Genomic DNA, 25,298 nt, shown 5'->3' with positions numbered 1-25,298 from the left:
CTCACTGGGGATCAGTCCCCCCTCCCCTGAAGGTGCCGACTCTCACTGGAGATCAGTCCCCTGCTCTGCAGGTGCCAACTCTCACTGGGGATCAGCCCCCTCCCCTGAAGGTGCCAACTCTCACTGGGGTTCAGTCACCTCCTCCCCTGAAGGTGCCGATTCTCACTGGGGTTCAGTCACCTCCTCCACTTAAGGTGCCGACTCTCACTGGGACTTGGACCACCCTTCACCCCCCCAGCCCCTCAACCGCCTTTCATAATTTTGAATACCTCCATTAATCTCTCCTTAATCTTCCCCACTCTAAAGAAATTCGCTCAGCTTCTCTCGTCATTTCAGGTAACTGGTCCCTCATCTATGGTCTGATAGTTTTCTTTCTTTTTTTTATGTGTTCTTTGCTAGCTGGGTCCAACACAGAAGAAATTGGTGAACTTTGTGGGAAGCCGTTCTAATCACCCATTGCTGCGAGTAAACACAGGACAAGGACCAAGGGTTATCCCATACTGAAGGAAGATTGCTGGGTCCCCAGGAATTACTAAGCAATTATGGCAGGGTGACAGCATGATCATTTATCTTCAGTTCTACACTGATAAAGGAGCTTAGAGACAAGTTCAGGAAATTGAGATCTGAAAAGATAGACGTTCGAACCAATGACATATCAAACTCCACCACCTTCTCCTTTTCCCACCTCCTTTTCTGTTCTAAATTGATGATGGTATCTTCTGTTTACCATCACCAGGTGCAGCTTGTAAACTGCAACCTAATCTCTGTTAGTTATTTGGGATGGTCAGTCTGAAGAGCAGGTGGATGAGGTGATCCGAACACATGGTAGCCAGAGTGGTGTACCTGTAGCTCCCTCTGGTGTTGAACATTGGCATTACTGAAGAGGAAATGTTTTAAACTGCCTACTGAAACCCTGCAGTAATCTGCAAGCACAAATCTCAGTGCAAAGACAGCAAAGCTCCTTAACCTGCTCCAGGGTGAAGGAACCGTGATTTAGACAGTGCAGTGAACCAGATTTACATTAGTCAAGGCAGGGGCAGAGTTCTATGGGTAGGTTAACTGCAATGGACACCACATCCAAACCTGCTCATGTTCTCAGTCCAAGCTCTTCACTCCAACTTGATAACCTGAAGCAAAAGCCTTCAATGACTGTGCCATTATCCCAAAGGCACCAAGACAAATTATAACTTACAGCCAGAGAACTAGTTGACATTAGTTCACTTGGTGACTGAACGTGGATTGTTCCTGATCACCATAACTCAGTGTAATTAAATAAATGACACAGAAGAGCAACGTATAAGGACCTATTTAATCTCATTTTTTAAACCAAGGTCCTTACTGTGTCATTCATATTCAAGTCAATAATCATTTACAAGTGCAATCCATTCTTATCTAGCAGTCAGAGTAAAGATTAATATAGTTATAAACAATTTTTTCCTTCCCTACTCAAATTGTGGGATTGATCCGGTAAAAGATGTTTCTGCTCCGAGCTAATTAGTGCTCCAATTGTCCTGTTCCCTTTAGTGACTTCACTCCATCAACACAATCAAATAACAATCAATCAAAATAAATTGACCAGGTTCCCCTATCTTTGCAACACAAAAGCAAATTACTGTGGATTCTGGAAGTCTGAAATAAAAACAAAAAAAAATGTTGGAAATACTTAGCAGGTTAACCAGAGTTAATGTTCAGGTCAATGACATTCAATCAGAACTTTCTGATGACCTGCTGAGTATTATCCCTTATTTCAGTGACCACATTTTCATATTTACCCATCATGTAATAAAGAATGTGTGGTCTTCCTCCTCCTCATCGCCCTAAGAAAGTTCTATGGGGAGACAATAAATATTGGCATTCTATCTAATCCAAGCATCCCAGATTTAATTCCCTGCTCCTGCATAATTGCGAAGCACGTTAGTGTAAAAGACTTGCATTTATATAGCACTCAACCTCAGGACATTCCAGAAGAGCAGTGACTTGTGTATTTAATGAAGCAATGACTTGTTCTTTGTGATGCAAGCTTCATTGTAGTCAGGAATAAAGAGCCATAGAAAGGTTAAGTGAAGTGAGCAAGATGCTGACAGATGGAATATTATATAGGAAAACGTGAGACTGTTCATTTCAGATGGAGATTAGGAGAATATTTTTCTCTGGGGGTCACGACTCTGGAATTTATTCTACCCAGAGACAAGAGAGATAGATTTTTGAACTACAAGGGAGTCAAGGGATATGGGGAGAGCACGGGAAAGTGGTATTGAGGCCAAGACTGGATTAGCCATGATCTTTCTGAATGGCAGAGCAGGCTGCCTGACCTACCCCTAATTCAGTTTTTATTAATATTCCTATTTAAAGGAATGTTGATGCCTTCTTTTCGTCTCAGCTCCATAGATCCAAAGAAAAGTTTCGGCAAGGTTTACCCAAGTTGTTAGTGAGCACAAGTTAATGGCAAAGGACTAACCATAATGCAACACTAATTTGTGGAGATTTAACAGAAGTTAATTAAACAGTGTCACGGTTGAACGCAACTATACACTGAAATATTAGATGAAGCTTCTCTATGATTAAGGGGTTCATTCTGTAACTTCTGAGAGGGGAAACTGAAGTCATAAAAAGGGTTGAGTTGAGGAATGCACAATTAATCCTATTACTTACCTCAGATGGACAGTGTTTTATTTTATATCTGTACCTGCCTTGGGAATATGTGATGGGACAGAGTTGAGGGAACTCTGTTTTGTCGAAGCCTCTGACATATCTGCCCTGAGAAATGCAACACAAATGCATGAATCCATGCATGTCTATATATCACATGCACATGAGTGAACTGTCAGTGGATGATATTCAATGGTGAGCATCAGGATTAGCAAGCAGCTTGTGACACAAACAAGGTGTGAACAGCTTGCTTGGCCACAGAGAGCACCCTTATCCTGTCCTCACTTGATTTCCAAGCATGTCCAATGTCCAGCACCAGCACAATGGATAGTGATCTTTAAATGGGGACAATGGCTTAGCCTTTTTCTCCCTGACTCAAATTATGATGAACTATACTCACTGTTGCCAACAAGCCAAGATCAGAGATGGAACCTGGGACTGTCATGCTATGTATCATTCAGTGAATCACTGGCTACTCTCACCACATTCTGAATTCATCCCCTCATTTACCTACTGGGTATTTCTCAGAGTTGTTCTCTACCTGTTCTTCACCTTACACAGGATGAGGAATCTCATTTACTAAAGTTGAGGTTATGAGGGTAGTATTAATGTGCAGTGCCTCACGTGCAGTTGATGAATTGTTCCAACAGAAAATATTTCACACTCCCAGTTTATCAACTCTATCATATTCCCAGCCCTATTTTCAGGACTTTGATTTAGGAAATATCCAATATGGTTGAACAGTCCTCAATGGCTGAAAATAAACATGGATGCACAGTCACTTCAATTCTTGTCGACTGCCTCTCGGTAACATGATACCTCTTATGTAACCACAATCTGTGTTTGGGGCCCCACACTAACTGTCATACGAGTCTGAGTGAAGTGGAGACAAATTACTTGTAATCCATGCATATCACTGGCACTAATTAATTAATTCTCATAGCTTTTGTATTACATACATACTTATGCATTTATATTCCAGAGGGACTGGCACCAATAAAAAAAAGAGAAATTAGTCAACATTTCTAATTCTTTTTGTGCAATAAAGATTTGAATTGTGGAGATCTTGGAAAAATGCAAAACCAGCTGAATATTTTTGGAGCAAATTCCTTGAATGGCTTGCACATGGAACTTCCATTGTCAGGTGTTCACGAGGAGGGGAGTGTGCTCCTCGCCATCATCATCGGGAGGGATCTCATAAATCACAAACAGAGAAGAGTACAAGCACCCGATGAAAGAGGTTAGACTGGCAAAGTACATCACCCCACTGGCACTACCGACCACTGATGTTAGTGGGCCCATTACAATTGAAACGATGATCTGTGCAAGGAAGTATTGGCAGCTCAGGAGTGAAATGTCCACTCCCATCCCTCGCTTAGTCCCATTCGCATGTGGTCCTACAAACTAGACAAGAATAATATACTGCATGTTAGAGACATATATCTATCTGCATCAGTCTTTACAGAAGATCAATGGAATAACTAATCAAACAAAAGGCAATGATAACCTACAAAAAAAAATTCTAGAGTGAATCAAAGTCATGTAAATTAAATATAATCCATTTCAGTCAGAGACAGCACCCCAGCACTCCCAGGCATACACAGCACAGGTTAGGTACAGGGTAAATTTACACAGTCCCATCAAAGGCAAATAGAAGATGGGTTAGTCACAGAATAAAGTTCCCTCTATACTGTTTCATAAAACAGTCCAAGTACAACATAAGTTAGATTCAAACCCTGTCCCATTAAAACACATTCAGGACAAGTATAAATCAAGGTAAGAGCCCACGGTATTACAGGAAAGGTACTAGCATGGATAGAAGATTGGCTGACTGGCAGGAGGCAAAGAGTGGGAATAAAGAGGGCCTTTTCTGATTGGCTGCTGGTGACTCGTGGTGTTCCCCAGGGGTCGGTGTTGGGTCCGCTACTTTTCATGTTATACGTTAATGATCTGGATGATGGAATTGAGGGCTTTGTGGCCAAGTTTGTGGATGATACAAAGATAGGTGGAGGGGCAGGTAGCACTGAGGAAGCAGGGGGTCTGCAAAAGGACTTGGACAGGTTGGGAAAGTGGACTAAAAAGTGGCAGATGGAATACAGCGTAGAGAAGTGTATGGTCATAAACTCTGATAGAAGGAATAAAGGCATAGACTATTTTCCAAATGGGGAGCAAATTCAGAAATCAGAGGTGCAGAGGGACTTGGGAGTCCTAGTGCAGGATTCCCTAAAGGTTTACTTGCAGGTTGAGTTGGTAATAAGGAAGGCAAATGCAATGTTAGCATTCATTTCAAGAGGACAGGAATATAAAAGCAAGGATGTGATGCTAAGGCTTTATAAGGCGCTGGTCAGACCACATTTGGAGTATTGTGAGCAGTTTTGGGCCCCATATCAAAGGAAGGATGTGCTGGCATTGGAGAGAGTCCAGAGGAGGTTTACAAGAATGATCCCAGGAATGAAAGGGTTAACCCACGAGGAGCATTTGATGGTTCTGGGCCTGTACTTGCTGGAGTTTAGAAGGATGAGGGGAAATCTCATTGAAACCTACCGAATATTGAAAGGCCTGGATAGAGTGACGTGGAGAGGATGTTTCCAGTAGTGGGAGAGTCTAGGACCAGAGGGCACAGCCTCAGAATAGAAGGACATCCCTTGAGAACAGAGATGAGGAAGGATTACTTTAGCCAAAGGGTGGTAAATCTGTGGAACTCATTGCCACAGATGGCTGTGGAGGCCAAGTCATTGGGTATATTTAAAGCGGAGGTTGAAAGGCTCTGATTAGTAAGGGTGCCAAAGGTTACAGGGAGAAGGCAGGAGAATGGGGTTGAGAGGGAAAAAATAAATCAGCCAACATCAAATGGCAGAGCAGACTCGAAGGGCCAAATGGCCTTCTGCTCTTATGTTTTATTGTCTGTGGTCTAAGGTGGAGTAGCAGTACCTTATTTTTCCCGATTTTATATCACAAAATCTTCAGACTGTTAATCTCCTAAATTGGTTTCCAAATTATCCCCCTCTCTAGAATGTTTCACAACCTCAAGATGTTGTTTAATGCTGACACTGGAATAGCCCAGGATGTCTCTCTCCAATTTGTCATCTCTACCTCTCTAGGGATCTGGCTTTGATCAGATACATGGTGAATCCTAACAAGCTTTAGTAACTAAAACACTTGGCTCAAACTCCTGTATCTAATTACTGCAAAATAAGCAGAAACAAGAATAGCTCATCATTCTCTGATGCTGCTTGGATGCAGCTTAGTTGATAACAGCATAATTTGCATTATATGAGCATACACTTTTGTTATGAGTTTATACCTTTTTGCTCTGGTAGTATTCACACAGCAACGAGTAGGGCAGAGTGCAGAGTGAAGAAAACAGGACCCCATATGTAACACAAAGTGATAAAAGAACATAGCTATTCCGGGACAGTGTGGCAATGCCTGTGCCAATTCCAAAGCATAGGTAGCCAAAGAAGTAGAGAGTTCGGATACTGAAGTACTCTTCAAGCTTCTCCAATAGTGCTGTAGAAAGAAAGGAAAAAGTGATATAATGCTGGATACACACCTGCTGGGGGGGGTGGGGGGCGGTGGGGGGGGGAGGTGGGAAATAGGGATATCGAGTGGTCACACTTTGCAAAGTCTTTTTAGGTGTGTCACAAGAGATTCTGCAGATGCTGGAATCTGGACCAACACATGCAAAATGCTGGAAGAACTCAGCAGGTCAGGCAGCATCTATGGAGGGAAATAAACAATCAACACCAGGTTGAGACCATTCCTCAGGACAGTCCTGATGAAGGGTCTTGACCCAAAATGTTGACTGTTTATTTCCCTCCATAGATGCTGCCTGACCTGCTGAGTTCTTCCAGCATTTTGCATGTATTGCTTTTTAGGTGTGCATTGGATGCTCTAGATTAGATGGTTGCAGAAAATCAAAATACCACATAATGAGAAATCTGCAAAAGAAAAGCAGAAAATGTGGAGAGAGAAACAGAATGTTTTAAGACAGAAGTGTTTTGATAGAGCTTGTGCAATGGATTATGACTTGTTGCATTCTGGTGTGATGGGTGGTGACGTGTTGGGTAGTACTGGCATACTGAATGATACTGCAGTGCTGACCACTGGCAAACTGGGTACTGTGTTGGATGTTGCCAAGTTGAGTGCTGGCACCTCAGGTGGAAGCTGTTTAATGACATTGCATTGGAGTGTCCTGCACAATTCATTTCCACACTGGGCAGTGCTTTCACACACTCTGCTGGAAAATAAGTTACAAGGATTAAGCTCCAAGTAGAAAATTTCGGGTCAAAAATTCCAGATTCAGACACTTTCTGAAAGAATGTCACTCTTGGGTTCAGCTCCACATTTGATAAGAAATGCCGCTTTTGAAAAAGGTTCTGGTTCAATTTTACTGATGTTCAGATCTTGTGTTTTCTCATCACAATAAATAGGCTTCACATTCTCTGCACAAAGACTGTGCTCTTTGGGTGTGACTGGCCAATGGACAGCTACCTACACTCAGGGGCAACCCCACAGTTTGTGTACAATAATAGGGACAATAAAAAGAAATAGAACAATCTGAAATATACACTGCAAATTGTGGTAGTACAGCGTTTTACCAGAAACTGATAGAGAAATTTTTTGAGATCTTAGATAGTGGTCATAATCAAAGAAAGCATTTAACATTCTAGATGTTGATAGAACTGATTTTATAGATCCAGTTGTCCATTCTTTTTCTCTTTTTACAGAGAAATCATCAGTGAAGTGCCAGAGCCAGAGTTAGTTCAAGGTAACTTTTTTTTAAACTGAGGCACACATCACCTATGGATACCCTATTCACCGAAAGCACTGTCACAGGAAATATGACTATAATGCCCTCAATATGCACAGCCACCATCTCCATTCCAAAACAAGTACACAAAACAAATGTGGCCACCCTGCTCACAACAAGCATGACCATCTTTCACAATGACAGATATGGCCACAAGCAGCAGGACCAGGTTGCCCTCAACAAACATGGCCACCCTGCCTAAGGCAAACATGGCCATCACACCCACAGCAAATGTGGCCACTCTAATTATGAATGTTGCCATCTTGCCCAAAGCATGGACATCTGCAATTTTTTGTTTTATCAATTCAATGAAAATGTTGTTAATATTATTGCATGGAACTAAAGGACCACTTTACCCAATCCCATCAACATGGAACTTGTATTCAATAAAAAAAGCATATCACTCTGGATTAAACAATTTCTCCAGTTCCAACAAGCCTATGACCACCTTTCCCTAGTTGCCCCTATGTAGCAGGAACCCAGACTAATTATGAAATAAAATATCCCAGAATTGAACAAGTTCCCCATTAATTGCCCATTTGCAACAGATGGACAAACCCACGACTTCAGGCTACAGGGGACTCATCATAGTACTGAATCTGAAATAGGATCACTTATCTGGAAATCCTCCATGCCTCTATAATTGCACTGTGCAGGGGCCCAACAGCCAGATTTTATCACGCGAGGCTCAAAGTAAATGTGCAGAAAGGCCTTTTCTCCAATAGCAATTAAAAATAAGGTAGCCATGCTGTTGCTTGAATGACTATGTTTGCTACTGGTGAGCTAGCAGAGGTTGTCAGGTAGGCCAAAGGTTTTGAGCTGGTGGGGTGGGTCAGAGTGGATCAAGCTGGAAATCAGGAAGGTTAGGAGATGGAGAGACATGAGGGGAAGGAAGGAACATTGGGGTGATTGATAAGTCATAGGTGGTAATAGTTGGGAAATTGGATAATCATTTCATGGGAGGTATCAGAAATACAGCCCCACAAGTGGTTTCGAGGTATAGGTGTTTTGGACAAATGACTGGCAGACTTTCTGGTTTAGGGTTTACTATCATGGAGTTAAGATGCAGTAGTTTTGTTGATATAGTGAGGCACAGCATTAAGATTTAGTGATATTTTAACTCAAATTTATGTGATGTATTTTGTCAAATATATTTAGCCAGATTTGGAATTACATTGATTGGGTTGTTAGCATCAGTGCTTGAGCCTGGTCCGACGTACCAGGAGATTAAGCGCCCTACCTGAATATAAAGCAGCGCTGAATGCATAGATACACATTCCCCAGCAGCCCACGCTCACTCCTGTGTTGTACTTCTGAAATGCCTCCGAGTCGAGAGGTGCCTTGGGGTCCCCCTCATATACCACCTCCCCCATGAAGTCTGTGTAGAAAAGCAGCATACCTTCAAAGGACAGCCAGCCTGCAGAGACAGAGCACACAGGTGATAAACAAGAAGCTCATGAAAAGGGCTGAAGACTAAACAGTGAATCTCATTTAAACATACAGCACAGAATGAGGCACATGGACAGGTTAGGCCATTTGAAAGAATTTTTAAAAAATCATCTACACCCTGTGGATTACGCTGACAAAGCCAATATGTATTGACCATTCCTAACTCCACAAGAAGGTGGTAGTGAGATAACCTCTTGGACTCCTTCAGTCCACTGGATGAAAGCACTTGCAGTGTTACTGGGGAGGAAGCTCTAGCACTTAGACTCAGTAATGATGCAGGAATGGCAATATATTTTCAAGCCAAGATGGAATGTATTTTGAAGGAGAACTTGCAGATAATGGTGATCCTTTGCAGGTGTTGTCCGTGCCCTTCTATAAGGTTAAGTGTTTGGTTGATGTTAAAAAAGTATGTGCAGTACATTTGGTTGATGGGACATAGTGAAGAGAATGAATGTTTAGGGCGAGGGGTAGAATGTTAATCAAGTGGGTTGCTTTATCCTAAATGGGCACAAGATTCCCTAGTGAATGTTGAAGGGGTATATATCATGGCAAATGGACAATATTTCATCACACTTCTGATTTGAGCTTATTTTTGGTGGAAAGGCTTTGGTTTGTCAAATGATGAGTAACATAAAGTAGAACATCCCAACTTCTAACCTGCTCTTAAAATCACAATATTTATATGGCTGGCCCAGTTAATTTTCTGGTCAATAGTAATCACCACAATGTTGATAGGGAGGAACTCAGCAAGGGTGATACAATTGAATAGCAAGGGTAGGTTGTTAGACCCTCTCCGGTTGGAGAGGACCATTACCTGGCCCAACTATTACTTTCAAATGATTAGCTCATGCCTGAATGTTCACCAGACCTTGCTATGTGCAGGTATGGGGTGCTTCATTTTCTGAGGAATTGCAAATGGAATTAAACATTGCACAATCATCAGCAAACATAACTACTTGTGATCTGCTGATGGATGGAAGGCCATTGATGAAAGAGCTGACAACAGCTGAGCCCTAGGAAAATGGCCTGAGAAATCCTTCATGATTGCCTGGGGCTCAGATTAACCTTCAATAACCATAGCCATTAGAGAGCTGTCCCCTGATTGGCACTGACCACAGTGTTACCTTGGGCTCTTTAAGGCCACGATCAGTAATATGCTGTATTGATATAGGGTAGTCACTCTAGAATTCAGCTCTTTTGTCTGTATTTGAGATCTAAAGCTGAATAGTCCTCAGACTGAAACTCAGAACAGGTTATTGGTGAGTAGGTACCATCTGATAGCATTGTTGACAAAATCTTCCAATCATTTGCTTATGATTGAGAGTGGATTGATAAAGCCAAATATAGCTATGCTGGATTTGTGCTTGCTTTTTGTAAGCAGGAGAAATCTGGGCAATTTTCCTCATTACTGGATGGATGCAAGTATTGTAACTGTACTCAAACAGCTGGGCCAGAGGCATGGGTGGTTCTGAATCAAAAGTCTTCAGGCAGTGCTCCATCCAACTGTCTCTGTCATTTCATGATATCTCAGAGAGTAGCTTCTTTGATGTTGGGACTTGGATGGAACTGAGGTAGATCATCTACTAAGATCTTCTATCTGAAGTTGGCTTCATATGCTTCATACTTGTCTTTGGCATTCAGGTGCCAGGCTCCACCATTACTGAGGATAAGTATACTTTCAGAATCTCCCCTCCTGTTAGCTGCCATATTCATAAGCAGGTGTGATCAGACTGCAGAGCTTTTATTCTGTCCATGGTTGCATGATTGCTTAGCTTTGCCAATGGCAAACTACTTCTTATACTTAGCACATTGTGGGTTTGTGTTGCAGCCTGGCCATTTTTATGTACATCTTGTTACTGGCATACCTCATCAAACGAGGGATGGCCTCGGGGCTTGATAGTAAGGGTGAAGCGAGTAATATGTTAGGCTATGATGTCACAGGTTGTGTTAAATATGTATGCCTAGCTTTATAGCTGTTTTTATATTGCTATTTATATAACTTTTATAGCCATTCTGAATCTATCCCATTTAACAAGATGCGAGTGCCATACAATGAAGATAGACCTTTGCATGAGGACACAACTTTTCATGTATTCATCCAGAGAGTCACAGAGTCATTCAGCACAGAAACAGACCCTTTGACCCAACCTGTCCATGCCAGCCAAACTGCCTACCTGAGCTAGTCTCACTTTCCTGCATTTGGTCTATATCCTTCTAAACCCTTCCTGTCCATGGTCTTTCTTCTGGCAGCTTATCTATGCTCCTCATGATTGTATATACTTCTGTAAGGCCACTTTTCAACCTCCTAGGCTCCAGGGATAAAAGCCTCAGACTATCCAGTCTCTCCTTTAACTCAAGCCATCCTTTCCCAGTAACATCCTTGTGAATCTTTTCTGCACCCTTTCCAGCTTAACGACATCCTTCCTCTAACTAGATGACCAGAACTGCACAGAATTCAATTCACTTTTGAAGGTTATTGAGTCTCCCTCCACCTTAAAGCAACATGTTACTTAATGAGAAATCTCCTCATCTGCACTCTGGCCGATTAAACACAAATCCAGACTCTATCCCATAGCATTTTTATTTTGTCAACAACTGTGGTACATTTGCCTCAAAAATTGCTGTACCCATTCAAAACAAAGTCCTCAACATAAGGTTTATCTCCCATCAGAAACAACAGGAGAAACAGGCCTTCTTCCTATAAGCTGTACAATTACCAGTGCCACAATCAGACAGGAACATTCACAATATGGAACCTGGGAGTGCGGTCTGGGTATATAGTCAGTAGGCAAGTGAAGAGGTGGGTCTAGGGAGGCAGGTTTCCTGCAGTCAGATGATAATTGGTAGCAACTTTGCAGAATTATAGTAGGCTCCTAGACTGAAACATATTGTTTAGTGCAATTTGGAGGGTGTTAAAAAGAACATTCATAAATTTATATGCAGCCTCCCAGCCTCAGAGAGGCAATTCCAGAGGCAACAGGCAGGCAGAGGAGTATGCAGGGTCAGGGTCAGCAAGGATATGGCACCCTCCTCAAACCCCAATAATCATTTAGCACATTAAAGATGTTTGCATCTATGTAAAATATGTCTCTGTCTAAAATGAAATTCTAAAAGTGGTCAAATTTAAATTCTTCATACACTCATGTGTACGGACAGTAAGTGAAGCCACAGCTACAAATGCTAGAGCTGATTGGATTGGTAAGAATAGAACCAGTCAAATGCAGTTGCACTGAGATGGACAAGCAAGGAAAGGCTTTGGAAGAGGCAAGCACGGTGAACTATCATCAAAGCTGAGGACAGGTTGAGAACCGTGGTTAATGTCAGAGAAAATGTTCATTGTGACTTTTCGTGGGGCTGACTCAGTGCTGTGGGAAGAGCTCTTACCTTGCTATCTTGTTAGGACATTTAAGAACACAAGAAATGGACACATGCAGTTCCTCTTATCTCCTTAACCATTCAATAAGTTCATGGCTTAGCTTTTACCACAATGTTGCCTTCCTGCACTAACCCTATATCCCTCAATTTCCTGAACATCTAAAAATTTCTTTATCTCCGTCTTGAATATATTCAGTGACTGAGCCTCCATAGCCCTCCAGGGGTAGAGAATGCCAAAGATTCATTACATATTGGGTGAAGAAGTTTCTTATTATCTCTGTCCCGAGTGGTTCTAGACATTTCAGCCAGAGCAAATATCATCCCTACATCTTCCCTGTCAAGCCTTGTAAAAAAATCTGTGCGTTTCAATGAGATCATCCCTCCTTCTTCTAAAGTCTAGGGAATGTAGCGCAGAAAGCTTAATCTCTCCCTGTGGGAAAAACTCAGCATCCCGGGAATCAATCTGGTGAACCTTCATTGCACTCCCTCTATTGCAACATGTTTTCTTAGGTAGGGAGACCAGATCTGTGCAGAATATTCCCAGATACGGTCACATCAGGGCCTACATAATTGCAGTATGACCACTTTACTCATACTCAAATTGTCTCTCAACTTCTGTTCTCAGTCCCCTCTCCTACCCTGGCCTTCCACAGGTCAGTACTTACAGCACAGCATTCATTGACGGCTGAACAGATAGTGAGAGTTATACCTAAGAAGTGATTGACACACAGATTCCGCAGTGGTTTTGGCATCTGACGAATTGATGAGAACAAGACAGATGTGGAGAGTGGTCTCTCGGATAATTCTCCTGAGCTATTCAAGTCAGTCTCGTATTTCACGCCATTCAGCAAGATGTTTGCAACCTGTAACAAGATTAAACCCACTCACTGCAATCTGAGTATATCAGCTTCTCCACAGTGGAGTAGATCAGTTTATCCTGTATCTCCGCATCTTTATGGCTTCCTCCCCCACCTCCTCCCCAGAAGGTTCTGACATTCACTGGAGTTCTCAATATACCCTTCAGCCCCTCTGGTGACCCTCTCAGGATAGGGGTTACTTCTTCCTCCAGACATACATTAATTATCTCCTGATTCTATTTACACACACTGTTGCAATGTGCATCCCTCTTATTCCACAGCTCCAATATCAATTTGGGTAAAATGTAACCATAATTTCCCTTTTATTTCTAATTTAGTCATGTCTATTGAAGCTGGACCCATAATGGAAGAATGATTTGTATTTCTACAGCATTGTTTTCAGATTTTCAGCACCTGCAGTTTCCCTTTGCTTTTTGATTTACATTCCCAGGCCATGTACAGCATATCAATGCAGAGTAATTCTCCCTCTAGTATGCCTCGTCAATGCTTCATCTCTCCAGTTACCCATGTGCCTCTTATCCATTTTCCTTATCAAGTTGTGGACCCTGGGATTAAAACTGCAAATTTTGCAGCAGTTAATGGTGAACCATGAACCAACCTGGTGCTATGTATGTGCCGCAAGGACATCATGCTAAATATACATTCAGACTCTACTGAACCTTGGCTATATTGCAACGAACCAAAAGTGAGAGACATCCACATTTGCAGCTGTTTTATAAAGGGTTGGATATTGCTGATGTGGGTACTTTTTTCATAACTTGATGGCTGATTATACGGCAGCAGATATCAGGCTTGACACAGTAACAACAAAGCAATAATCAGCCAAGCTTTTATGTAATACATCCCTTGAATCATGTACAAGCATTATGATGTTTTGGGGATCAGAAATTAGTGTAATATACGTGTGTCTAAAAGGCAAATTCGATACTGAGAATGCTAAATCTTTTAAACATTTTAGTCTGTATTACCAGATTCAAGTGCCCAAACAAAAACAGGACTAAGAGGTCCATCTCATCTTCTGATGTCCAAACATGAATAATTTCACCAAGTAGCCAATGGGCAGTGATCTGGAGATGAAGACTAACTTCAAAATATTTCCCAACTTCAAAATATTTCCCAGCACTGGAACATACTAACTTGAAGGATTCTAAGCTCGGGTTGTGAAATGATGAGAGAGCCCACTCACTTCTGTTGGGTGATTATCACCTCTCTGACCCAGGAATAGTTTTGTCCCTAAAACTCAGGGAGGGATGGCTGTGCCACCAAAGGCACTCACAAAAACTGGTCACGGAATTCCCAAATTCTAGAGAGGAGTCATCCTGCTTTTCAAATAGAACATGGAAAAGTGCCAAGGATATCAACTATTGGTTGCTGAGTTTTTCAGCTGGGGCCTGTTGTACTTTACACTGATAATACACTGCCAAGAACTGGTGGAACTTCCAATGGGACTGACAACTCGTGAAGGAAGACCTGATTTCTTCAAAATTCTTCAACGTTACTGGATGGAAGCTGAGTCCAGTGTAACTTCCCACAAACATGGACACTGTGAATTTCTAGAATTCCTTGACTGGGGAAGCCCGAACCTCTGGAGACTAAGGGGGAAGGTCTGGGCCTAACTGACCCACTTGAGTGGCCGTATTAGAGGGCAGTTACAAGCTAATGTAACATATAGGCCCAGACCGAGTAAATATGACAGGCTTCTTTCTTTAAGGTCATTAGGAAACCAGTTGGGTTTTTATAAATTCTCAAACTGACCAATGATCTGTACTTATTAGCCCTGTAACACAACCCTAAATGATTGTACTCCTTCACTGTACTGTTTGACTGCTCACTCTGTCATTTGCCACCTCACTGGGCTGACTGCCCACCCATTCCCCACCCTTCACTAGACTGTATGTTTCTTTGATTCATCTGTACCTGTTGACTGAAAGTCACTGTCCTCCTCCGACTGCTGTCACCACCATTTGCCAGGTAACTGTTCGGAATACTCAAGGTCTCTGGTCTTTTGAGAATTCCTGACGCTGAATTTCTCGTAACATCAACCTGCAGGTTCTCAGGATTATCACCAACCATTGAAGACCCTGTTTCCTCATTTTCTGCCTCATCGGGTATCCGGGGGAGACTGGAGCTGAGGGCATGTCTGGGCATGCTGAGGTATTGGTCGTTGGCTCCTGTGTAGCAGTCAATCAGCACCGTGTCAATATAAGAAGTTCCATATGATGAAGCAAACTCATTAATGCCAGTCAGAGAGCTGTCCCGGCTCATAAAACTCCCATACTTGGGAGTGAGGGGGCTCAGTGGGGAAATGGGACTGGTCATACCATGGTAGACTCGTGTGATACTCTGGCTGTTGGTCTGGCCTCTGTCCTCATCAAGAGCCATTGGTGGAGAGGGAGGTAGAGCAAGGCTGGGGCTCTTCATCACTTTTTTCCTTTTGCCCTGTGCGTTCAGTGGCTTCTCTGGGATACTTGTCAGTGTCAGGACAGCAGTGACAGACAGTGTTATTGCTGTGAAAATGTAGACAACCCGGAGCTGACCTCCTAAAGCTTTTCCAAAATTTGTCTGGTCCCACTTGATCCCACCAATGACGTAACCGAACCCGCCTCCCAGACCTGGATCAATTTAAAAGAGAAGCATAATGTAGCAAAGCAAACTGGGAAATTTCATTCTATTCCTAAAGAATGTAGGACAGCAACACAAAACTGAGTGAAGAGAAGGCTCAGTGCTAATTGAAAATGCAGGAAAAGAAATGTCATGCAAGGATTAATTCTAACCAGACCCAGAATCTGATTGTAGTTCTTTAAGGTCATGCAGCAGTGACAGATATGTTGCTGAATGGAAACAAACCTGCCAGGAGTGCATGGATATTCAGGCCTCGGTCCTGATCTTCTGGACAGCAGACATCCATCATGTAAGCATGGGTTGGATTGTCTGCCGAGTCAGCACTGAAGTCCATCAGCACAACACCACAAATGGTCAGGATGATGCCCCATTTGTGATTAGTGATTGTGTCAGCGACAGCAAGACCCATGTCCCTGCCATTAAGTAGCAGTGAAAGGCCAATCAGTGCACCTGGAACAAAACAACACAGTAAGAGAATCAAACCCACATTGAAAGGAAGTGGGCGAGTTTAAATTTGCTAAAATTGACATGATGTTGGAAACTTGATCCTCTACATGCAATTTAATTGGAGCCACATGTGTAACCTTTGGAGGAGAAGCTACTTAGCAATTTAATGAGGCAGCAGTTCATTAAGAGCAAAATTACAGGCTTTGGGGGCTTCAGCTCAGTCAAACCTATGGGTTTCCTGAGCTTCCAGGAACTTTCTGGTGAAAACACAAGAGCACTGGACAGAAGCTGAAAAGTTGACAGTGAAAACCTGTCACAGCTGCTTTCTTCAGTGACCCTATGAAAGACTTGCTTCCCAGAAGCTGGACCGGGAGGCCCCTTACAAACGATGTCAGTGTATAACTTTTCCGAGTTCTAGAGGCACCAAGCTGGTAAATAGGTTTTGCAGCTCTCAGTCTACCTCATCACCATTATCCCTGCAGGGTTTAGAAGAGGTCAACAACCATATCAAGAGCCTCTGGGACAGCAGCATCAGCTCTTTGTAACCCACAGCTGCACTGGAGAAAAAGGTCAGCAAAGAAATCTAGCTCACTGGAGCTTAGAAGGTGGCTCAGAGTACCAGGTGTTAGCAGGCTTTTGCAGCCTGAAGGTACAGGACTTGCATCCCACTTGATCCGGTGGCCAAGCTTTATCAATGGCTGCCAAAACAATGGCTCTCAAACACATTGCCTTGTTTCAGACCTCTGCCAGAGACCTCTGCAGCAATCGGATGTGTACAAATGCATGAGGCAGGAATTGTGTCTTTTTCTAAGGGCAGCTGATCATATCAATTTATTATGAGTTAGTCAGAATGAGCAGGCTTCAGGTTTATGGCTCCAGCTGACTCCCCACAGATGCAGGGTGATGTTTAACAGCAAGTATGTAGTAATCAAGCAATTTGGAGATCATCTACTGCTCATCCATTGGAATGGCTTCTGTTCTGGTCTATAACAAAGAATGTACTCAAATGGGTGTGTGCAATATTCCCAGACAGATGCCCTGTTAAACAGAAAAACAGACTAACCAGCTGGCTGCTGAGAGGTGAGGAATACCTTGAAACATTGGCTCGGAAAAACACGGCATTGCAGCATGGTTAGAAGCACAAGTTGGAAGGACAGAAATTTGGGTAAGCTGGGGAGGGGGAGAGATTGTGTCTTGCTGTGCAGGATGCCTGGGATAGCCACATCATTGCACATTTCACCAGGTCCATTAATTCACCCATCTGATGCCCACATGCCACACAGTCATTCCGTTCCCAACTTCCTTCAACACAAACAGGCACACATTCCTTGTTCACTCTTATGGTTCAGTAAAAATCCATCTCACCATTTCATACGTTAAAATACAGTCAATTTCACACTAGAAGCTAACATCACACAACTCCAAGAACTGAAACTTAACAGCAACTTAAAACCCATAAGCAACTATAAATCTTGACTCTTCCTCATCCTAGTGCTTTTACATGATACAACACCTCAGCAGAAGTGGCAGCAAGCTGTGCAGGTCTGTTGCTTTTGGCTCAAATCCTATAATTTTAGAGTCTTGCAACAGCCTTTTCCAATTATGCAGGGCAGATAGCAATCTGGGCAACATGTGGGATAGGGATGGGGTAGGGCTGAGTGGGTGAGAAGTGGAAGTGCTTTAATCTTTCACTTCCTTGGTGCTTCTCACCATCATGCTTCTCGTGGCTTTACCCACTTCCCTAATTGTAATGAATTGCTGAACATTTGAAATGGCCAAGCCAGGGTATCATTCATCTTATTCAAAGTTCACATTTGAAGCTCAAAGTTAGTGGCAATGCCTTACGTGAATGACAATACCCTTGAAAAGGCCTGCAGCTTCACAGCTTGCACACTAAAGGCCAACCCCTCCAGTATTCCTATAAGCATATTAAGTGTGTACATCACATCATCTTTCCTGCAGTTTCAGAGCAATTCCATTTGCTGGCAGGACTCGAGGTGCTGTATCTGCACCCATTTGCATACAGCCTGTGTTCCTAAGCCCTCAAGCAGGGACTTTTCATTGGTGTCCCACTCTCTACCATCTGTTCTTGTTCACTCATGATGTGAAAGTCAACATGCGTAACTTCAGTTCCTTTTCTTTACCCAATTTATTGAAGTGTGAGTATCAAAGCTGGTGGGTGATGGACATGAGTTATGTCATGCTGTCATGCCATACATACTGTCACTCCTCGGCACAGGCAAGTTGTGAGATGGATGAAAGGCCCTTTCCAGTTCTCTGCCTCTCCTTGGTATTCTGTGCTCTCTACCACAAGGAGCAAAATATACTAAAGAGGGGAAAATGATGAATGTATTGAACGGATGGATGGACAACATTTATTGATGGTGATAACAAGGCAGAGATATTGGCTTGCATAAAGATGAGGGTAATTTTCAATATCAGCTGGATAAATGTGGACATGGGGAAGGGCAGAGAAAGAAAGGGATGAGTGTACCTACAGGGCAAGTTGGTGTGAGGACATTGACAAGGTTAGCATAATATATTAATCAGTAAAAACTGAATGTTCCATTGTACTTATTTTATCTGATCTGATCAGGTCATCAGACCACTGCAGCATTGAATCCAAGAGTGGAGGTGCCACATTCCTGCTGTTCACTTTGGTAGCAACCTCCAGTCGTGCTTCCTTGGTGGTACCAGAAGACTAATTCCTCCATTCACCAGTAAATCTGATGTTCCTGTGGGCCCTCACAATCCTGACATGACATCCAGTGAGGCATCACTCAGTCTTGCAAGTCTGCAGTCCACGTTCTGCCTCCCTTGTGCCGTAAATCCATCAAATGTCATGTAAAACTGAGTTGCCTGCATCATCATCAGGCTCCCTCAAACTAAATGGTTGGGAAACCAAAAAACAGTATGTTAGTAGCATGGCTTCCATAGCAGGCCTGACACACACGCTGCAGAAAATTTTAGGTCCCTTGCCTGCTGGAACTCCACCCCCACCAAGAAGTTAACATTCAGCCAAAAGTGAACCTGGAAATGGATTCAAACACAGAAATAGAATCAATCCAGGAAAAACAAACTCAGATTCTGAATCAGACTTGGATCCAGATCATCACACTCCTCAGCCTAGCTGGTCAGGAAACCTGGAAATAGTCTGTTAATACAAAGGCTGTGTCAAAGCTGCTGACAAAATGTACTGCCACCTATGACTCCTGGGACTTCAGGATATTAAAATTCAAAGCAATAGTCAAACATAGTAAACAATTTAAACCCAAGGAAAACTAGAAACAAGATAAAATCCAGCTTAAACATGGAACAGAACCAAATCTAAACATGGAACTTAACCCAAAACACAGAATCTAATGAGAATCAAATCTGGATATGGATTCAAACGCAGAAATAGAATCAATCCAGGAAAAACAAACTCAGATTCTGAATCAGACTTGGATCCAGATTCAGAATAAAATTCAGAAGTGATTCAGAATAAAATGAAGGCAGAAGCAACACTGCCAATGGATTAGTCAGAACCTTTGTCAAAGAGTAGCCCCAGCAACCCACTTTCTCTCCAAATCCCTCCATTTCATCCATTCACCTCCTCCACATAGTCCCCATCTTCGCACCTCCTCCTCATATCCATGTCTTCCTATATCATTTCACCTCATCAACCCACTTCATCCCCTATCCTCCAGCTAACCTATACTGTCAGGGATATTTGCGGGAGATGAGTCAACAATACCATACAATGGGAAATATTTTCAGGGACAGGCTGTGTTATGTTCATTTAGGGGAGATGGTTCAGTGTTAGAAGGCCGTGGGGGACTTTTGCAGGTACGGGCTACTTTATGTACTGTGGGAGGTTCTTGTGGGGGTAATTCACATTTATCATGTTACCAACTCATTTCCTCCCCATATACCATCAACTAACCTACCTATCTGTTCCCTATACACTCAGGTCCATTCCCTCTCCAAAATACACACAAAACTAGTGTCCCTGGGTCTTGAACTTTGCAGTTCTAGGAACCAATCACGCACTCCATTGTTGCTTCAGAAGTCCCGTTCAATTCTGTCAACTTTCTCTTGGGACTGAAATTTTCTTCAGAGATGTCATCAATCTATAACTCACCAATAGCCAGCACAAGTATGAAGGGTCTGCGCCGGCCAAAGCGAGAGGAGCAACCATCACTCCAGGCACCCAACACTGGTTGAACCAGGAAACCTGCAACCACAAATAACCAGACTTGAGACCTTCTGCACAATCACCCCACAATGTGATAGAAGTGAATCACCCCCACAAGAACCTGATCACCACAGTATGCTGATAGGATGAGATGAAAAGAGGTGGGAGTAGGCTGATGCAGGACATAAACATTGGGATTGACCAGTTAGGCCGAATGGCTTGTTCTATGGTGTAAATACTCTGGAACCAAGCAGAAACTTGAACGAAACAGGAAAGAATAAATGAAGAAATTAAAGTGTGAGAGACAATAAATGGACCTGCGGCTCTCCTTGTGACCATGTGATGGGCTCAGTTTGTCCCAATTAAGTGGTATTTATTTACAGTTACTTACAACACTTCAAGTGATTTTATAAATTGTTTTGGGAGTTCCTGATGTTATAAAACGCAAGTCCTTTTAGGTCACAAGTTGCTCCTTTGTACACAGGTCCAGAACTCCAAGAGTCACATGCACTGTGGCCAACACAATAGCTGAGCTAGGCCCACCATGTATAGACCATAAGACATAGGAGCAGAATTAGGCCATTCAGCTCATCGAGTCTGCTCTGCCAATTGATCATGGCTGATTTATTTTTCCCACTCAACATCATTCTCCTGCCTTCTCCCTGTAACCTTTGACACCCTTTGTATAGCTACATATGGTACCTTCTGGATATATACAGTGGAATGTACCATACCTAATATGGGACTGATGAACCAAACCATGCCGTACAATTCATCTGGTAGACCCATCTGGAGGAGGACAGGGGTGACATAGGCTGTCTCCATTGCATAGCTGAACTCAATTCCAAAAAGAATGCATCCATTAAAAAGTAGTTTCCAGAAGGAGTGTCGCAGTGGGATTTCACTGAAGTCAAGGAGCTCAATGGGAATTGGAGTATTGGGAGGGGGAGGTGGGGATGGCCGGATGAACTTTCTTCTCTTGGGATGCCGTTTGTAATTGTTGGCTCGATGACTGATATGTTGGGCAGTGGAATGGGAGAAGGCGCAGGTTGAGGGACACCAGTTTTCCTGAGAAGTCGGATTTGGGAAGAGGGCATCGCTGGGAGTGGTTGGATTTGGGGAGCTCATAGTACCACCTCAGTTGATTTCTTCTGATTGACTTCTTCCTGCAGAGGAAGGACCAAAGACTGAGTTATTAACAGGGCAATCCAATCACAAACAACTGTTACCAATCCAGGCCTCACCACCATTAGTTTCCACATTCTCTCAACAATCCTGCCAACTTAGGGTGTGCACAGAGAATTTTCCTTCCCCCTCCTCCCAATGACCTTACCTATAGAGCCACAGTTCTCTAGAGAAGAAAAAGAAGAGGAATCAACTAACAGAGATCTTTAACATTAAGAAGGATTTCATAAGACAGATGATGTTTCCATAAGACAGAGCTCAGCCCAGACAGTATAAATGTAGGTTGGTCATAAATCCAACAGGGAATTCTTTAAACCATAGTTAAAATGTGAAACTTGTTACAGCTGAAGGTTGCTCAGGTGAATTGTACAGATGTATTCAAGGAGAAGCTGGATAAGTCTAGTAGAGTGAAATTGATGGCTATCAAGAGTTGGAGCCTTATCTTGCACAAAGGAAGGTGGTTGTAGTTGCTGGAGCACCAGGACATCTCTGCAAGAGTCCATTAGGGGTCCTAGGCCCACCCATCTTCAGCTGCCTTCCTTCATTCACAAGGTCAGAAGTAGGGATGTGCGTTTCATCCAGTGAACAATCTTCAATTCTATTCACAACACCTCAGCAAAAACGGCCCACACCTGCATGTAGCAAGGCCTGGATAACATTCAGACATCAGCTGCTTTGTAGCAAGTAATATTCACAGTTTACAGTGCCAGGCAATTTTATCTCCAACAAGGGAAAGTCAAACCAACCACCTTTCATATTCATTGACATTACCATCAGAAAGTTCCTCCAGCAACAACATCCTGGTGATCACTATTGAACCAGAAACTGCAGCAGCCACATGAACACAGACAATGAGATCAGGTGAAAGGCTAGGTACCCTGTGGCAAGTGACCCACCTCCTTACAGCCCAAGTACTTTCCACCATCTACAAGGTACATGTCAGCAGAGTGATGGGATATTGTCCATTTGGGTGGAGCTCCCACAACACTAAAGAGGTTTGAGACTATCCAGAACAAAGCAGCTGCTCATTTGGCATTCTTCTTCTACTGGCTGCACAGTGACCACACTGTGCTCCATCTACAAAAGTGCACTGCAGTTACTTGTCCAGGTTACTCCAACAGCATCTCTCAAGCACTTGAGCTCTACAACCAAGAAAGACAAGGGTAGCAGGTTTACTGGAACATCACTTGTGTGTTCTCCAAATTGGAGAGTTGTTAATATTTTGCTGTTCCTTCCTAGTCACTGGGTCTAAATCTTGGACTTCCATGCCTATTGTAGGATAACCTTCACTAGAAGGATACCTCTTGTTAAGAAAGAGGCTCCCCATCTTTTCAAGGGCCGCTATGCCTAGGGGAATATGTGCTTGCCAGGGACACCCTGAATACTACTACCACCCCACCACATGAAAAAAATCTTCCATTGTCATTCACTCTAATGCGGTTTCTTTAGCCCGGCATATTTCCCACACGTGATCAACATCATGAACATGCACAGCTCTTTTTAAATAGTTAATAACAAAACTGAATCAAAAGACACTTGCCGGCTGCCCGCCTCCCCCCCCCCCCCCCCCCAAACACACTGTGCAAAAAGATGCATTTTATGTGTGACTAATAAAGATATCTTAGATTATAACTTATAATCTTCATGAATAACAAAATAAAATATGTATGTCCCACAAAAGTAACAAGTCATTAATGATTTAAAGTGCCACCCCATTCAAAAAATCCTTCCATGACTTTTTTTTAAGGGTATAAAGAATTGGTGGCTGCAGGCCTCTGTAAAATCGAGACTTTAGTGAACTCGAGGTGATAGCGACGTTACTGTTGGGGGAAAGGAGTCTGCCCCAGAGATCCATTCGCAGTTAACCCTCTCCCATTCCCGTTTTCCACCTTACCATCGAGAGATCCCTTAAAAAGCGTTCACCTTCTCCCTCTCCCCGTGCATTAGCACCTGAAGGCCGCGGTTTGCTGCCTGTCCAGAAATCAAGTGTCATCTATGGAACGCACAGGCCGGGGTTTAAATCACAACGATGGAGAATAAGTCACAATAATCACATCTTGAAGTAAGAATGTTCCAATTTCGCGGTTTTTGTGATTTCCGATTTGTTGTAAGTCTGTATTCAGCGCCCATCGGGCGCACCGAAAATGTCTATTGTCCAATTTCTAGGCAATTCTCTCATTCACACACACTCCTCACAGATTCACACACAGTCATGCATACATTTTCTCAAATGTACAACCTTGTCCACATGGAAATTCACAATCATATCCTCACACTTGTGTACACTCATACAAAGTCACATACACAAGAGATTAAATACATTTTTAGGACAATGTGCTAGTTATGATGGATATATACTTTAAATGACGAAGCGTCGTCGACCTGAAGCGTTAGCTCCGTCTTCCCACTGATGCTGTCTGACCAGCTGAATGTTTCCAACACTTTTTATCTTTAACTGTATGTACGGTCAATAACGTACATAGCCCTATAATGCTGTATACAGGATTCCAATAACATGGTGCTTTAGTTTAGGTCTAAAATATTAACAGCTTTCCACAGCGGACTGCCCTGAGAAGAGCTGACACATGGTGATTAGATTTGTATGTGAAGGATATTGAAGGCAGTCGAGTGCAGCGAGCGGGCCTGTGATGGATCCGCTCCTTCCCAGTTCCTCTTCCCAGCGACACTGCTGCATTACAACACAGAGTGCCTTTCAAATATACTGTATACCGCTGCTGAGAATTCACAATAGAATCAACCACTGACCCTTTCACTCTAAAAGAATCCTTCCTGTGATAATTAATGCCATTTCTTATCGTGTATCCTTAAGCAGCAACATTTCACACCTTTGATCTAATCACTTCCCGTCTTTCCTGTTACCCCTAGATTTTTCATCTCTGATGTTCCTGACTGCTCCCCTACTCTCGCTCTTTGTTTCAAGCTTTTTATTTATTTGCTCTTAATCCAAAGCGACCGCAAGCTGCTCAAAATTAACAAAAAGCCCGGCCTGTCAGTAAACCTCCCTCATCCCTTTCCTATCAGTGCTCTCCGCATGTGATAGGGAGACTCGCTGCACGGTGACAGCATCTCCATCAGCCCGTCCTCCTACTGGCTCCGGCTCTTCCTCGTTTCCAGCAGCCTGCGTACAAAAGCTCAGCGTGATAAGGACTGTAATTACCTCCGACTAGGCCGTTACTTGCATCCTGTTCCTGAGGCGGGGAGCTTTGGCCTACCCCTCCTCCTCCTTCATCCTTCCTTTCTTTAATCACTCTGCCTTTCTTTCCTCACGCGTTATACCACAGCAGCGCAGCGAGTAATCCTGGAAGCAGATCGGTCTGGGACACAGGAGCAGAACCAACACAAGAGGCAGGTGCAGCATCACTAACCAATAGGGAAGCAGAACTCAAACCCAAAGCTCCCATGTTACAAAGTTTGTGGGTGGATAATAAATCCCAAATCTACCAATCACAGGATGCAGAGGAAACGGCAGCATTCAAAGCTACCGGAATTGAAACAGGTAAAAACGAGCAGTGAGAGGAGGGACAGTGTGGGTGGTGGGGGAGAGAGAGAGGGAGAGAGAGAAGGTAAGGTGGGGAAGAAGTGGTACAGGCAAGGGTAAAGGGAAAGGAAAAGGAAGTCAAGGAGTTGGCAAGGAGCATCTCACCCCTGCCATTCAATCTTCTTTGCAGTGCACACTCCAACC

At 43.1% G+C, this 25,298-nt stretch overlaps 1 protein-coding gene across 4 annotated transcripts; it reads right to left on the bottom strand.

Moving 5' to 3' along the window:
• Nucleotides 1-1,295: 1,295 nt before the first annotated feature.
• slc45a1 (solute carrier family 45 member 1) lies at nt 1,296-24,929 on the bottom strand. Of its 4 annotated transcripts, none has more exons than XM_052039301.1 (9): nt 24,774-24,929; nt 21,145-21,576; nt 20,357-20,449; nt 16,012-16,236; nt 15,082-15,776; nt 12,996-13,149; nt 8,703-8,879; nt 5,954-6,159; nt 1,296-4,053 (listed from the first exon to the last, which is right to left on the bottom strand). In XM_052039301.1, exons 2-9 carry the CDS (start codon nt 21,536-21,538, stop codon nt 3,790-3,792), a joined length of 2,208 nt encoding a protein of 735 aa, XP_051895261.1. In that variant the 5' UTR covers nt 21,539-21,576; nt 24,774-24,929; the 3' UTR covers nt 1,296-3,789. The 4 variants fall into 4 exon arrangements, with proteins under 4 accessions (XP_051895261.1, XP_051895262.1, XP_051895265.1 ...); XM_052039302.1 differs by having other exon boundaries at nt 8,862-8,879; XM_052039305.1 differs by having other exon boundaries at nt 15,082-15,335.
• Between the last annotated feature and the right edge of the window lie 369 nt (nt 24,930-25,298).

Source organism: Pristis pectinata, chromosome 26, assembly GCF_009764475.1.
Source record: "Pristis pectinata isolate sPriPec2 chromosome 26, sPriPec2.1.pri, whole genome shotgun sequence".
Classification (NCBI taxonomy): Eukaryota; Metazoa; Chordata; class Chondrichthyes; order Rhinopristiformes; family Pristidae; genus Pristis; species Pristis pectinata.
The sequence above is the reverse complement of the archived record's forward strand: the minus strand, read 5'-3'. Positions and strand labels throughout refer to the sequence as shown.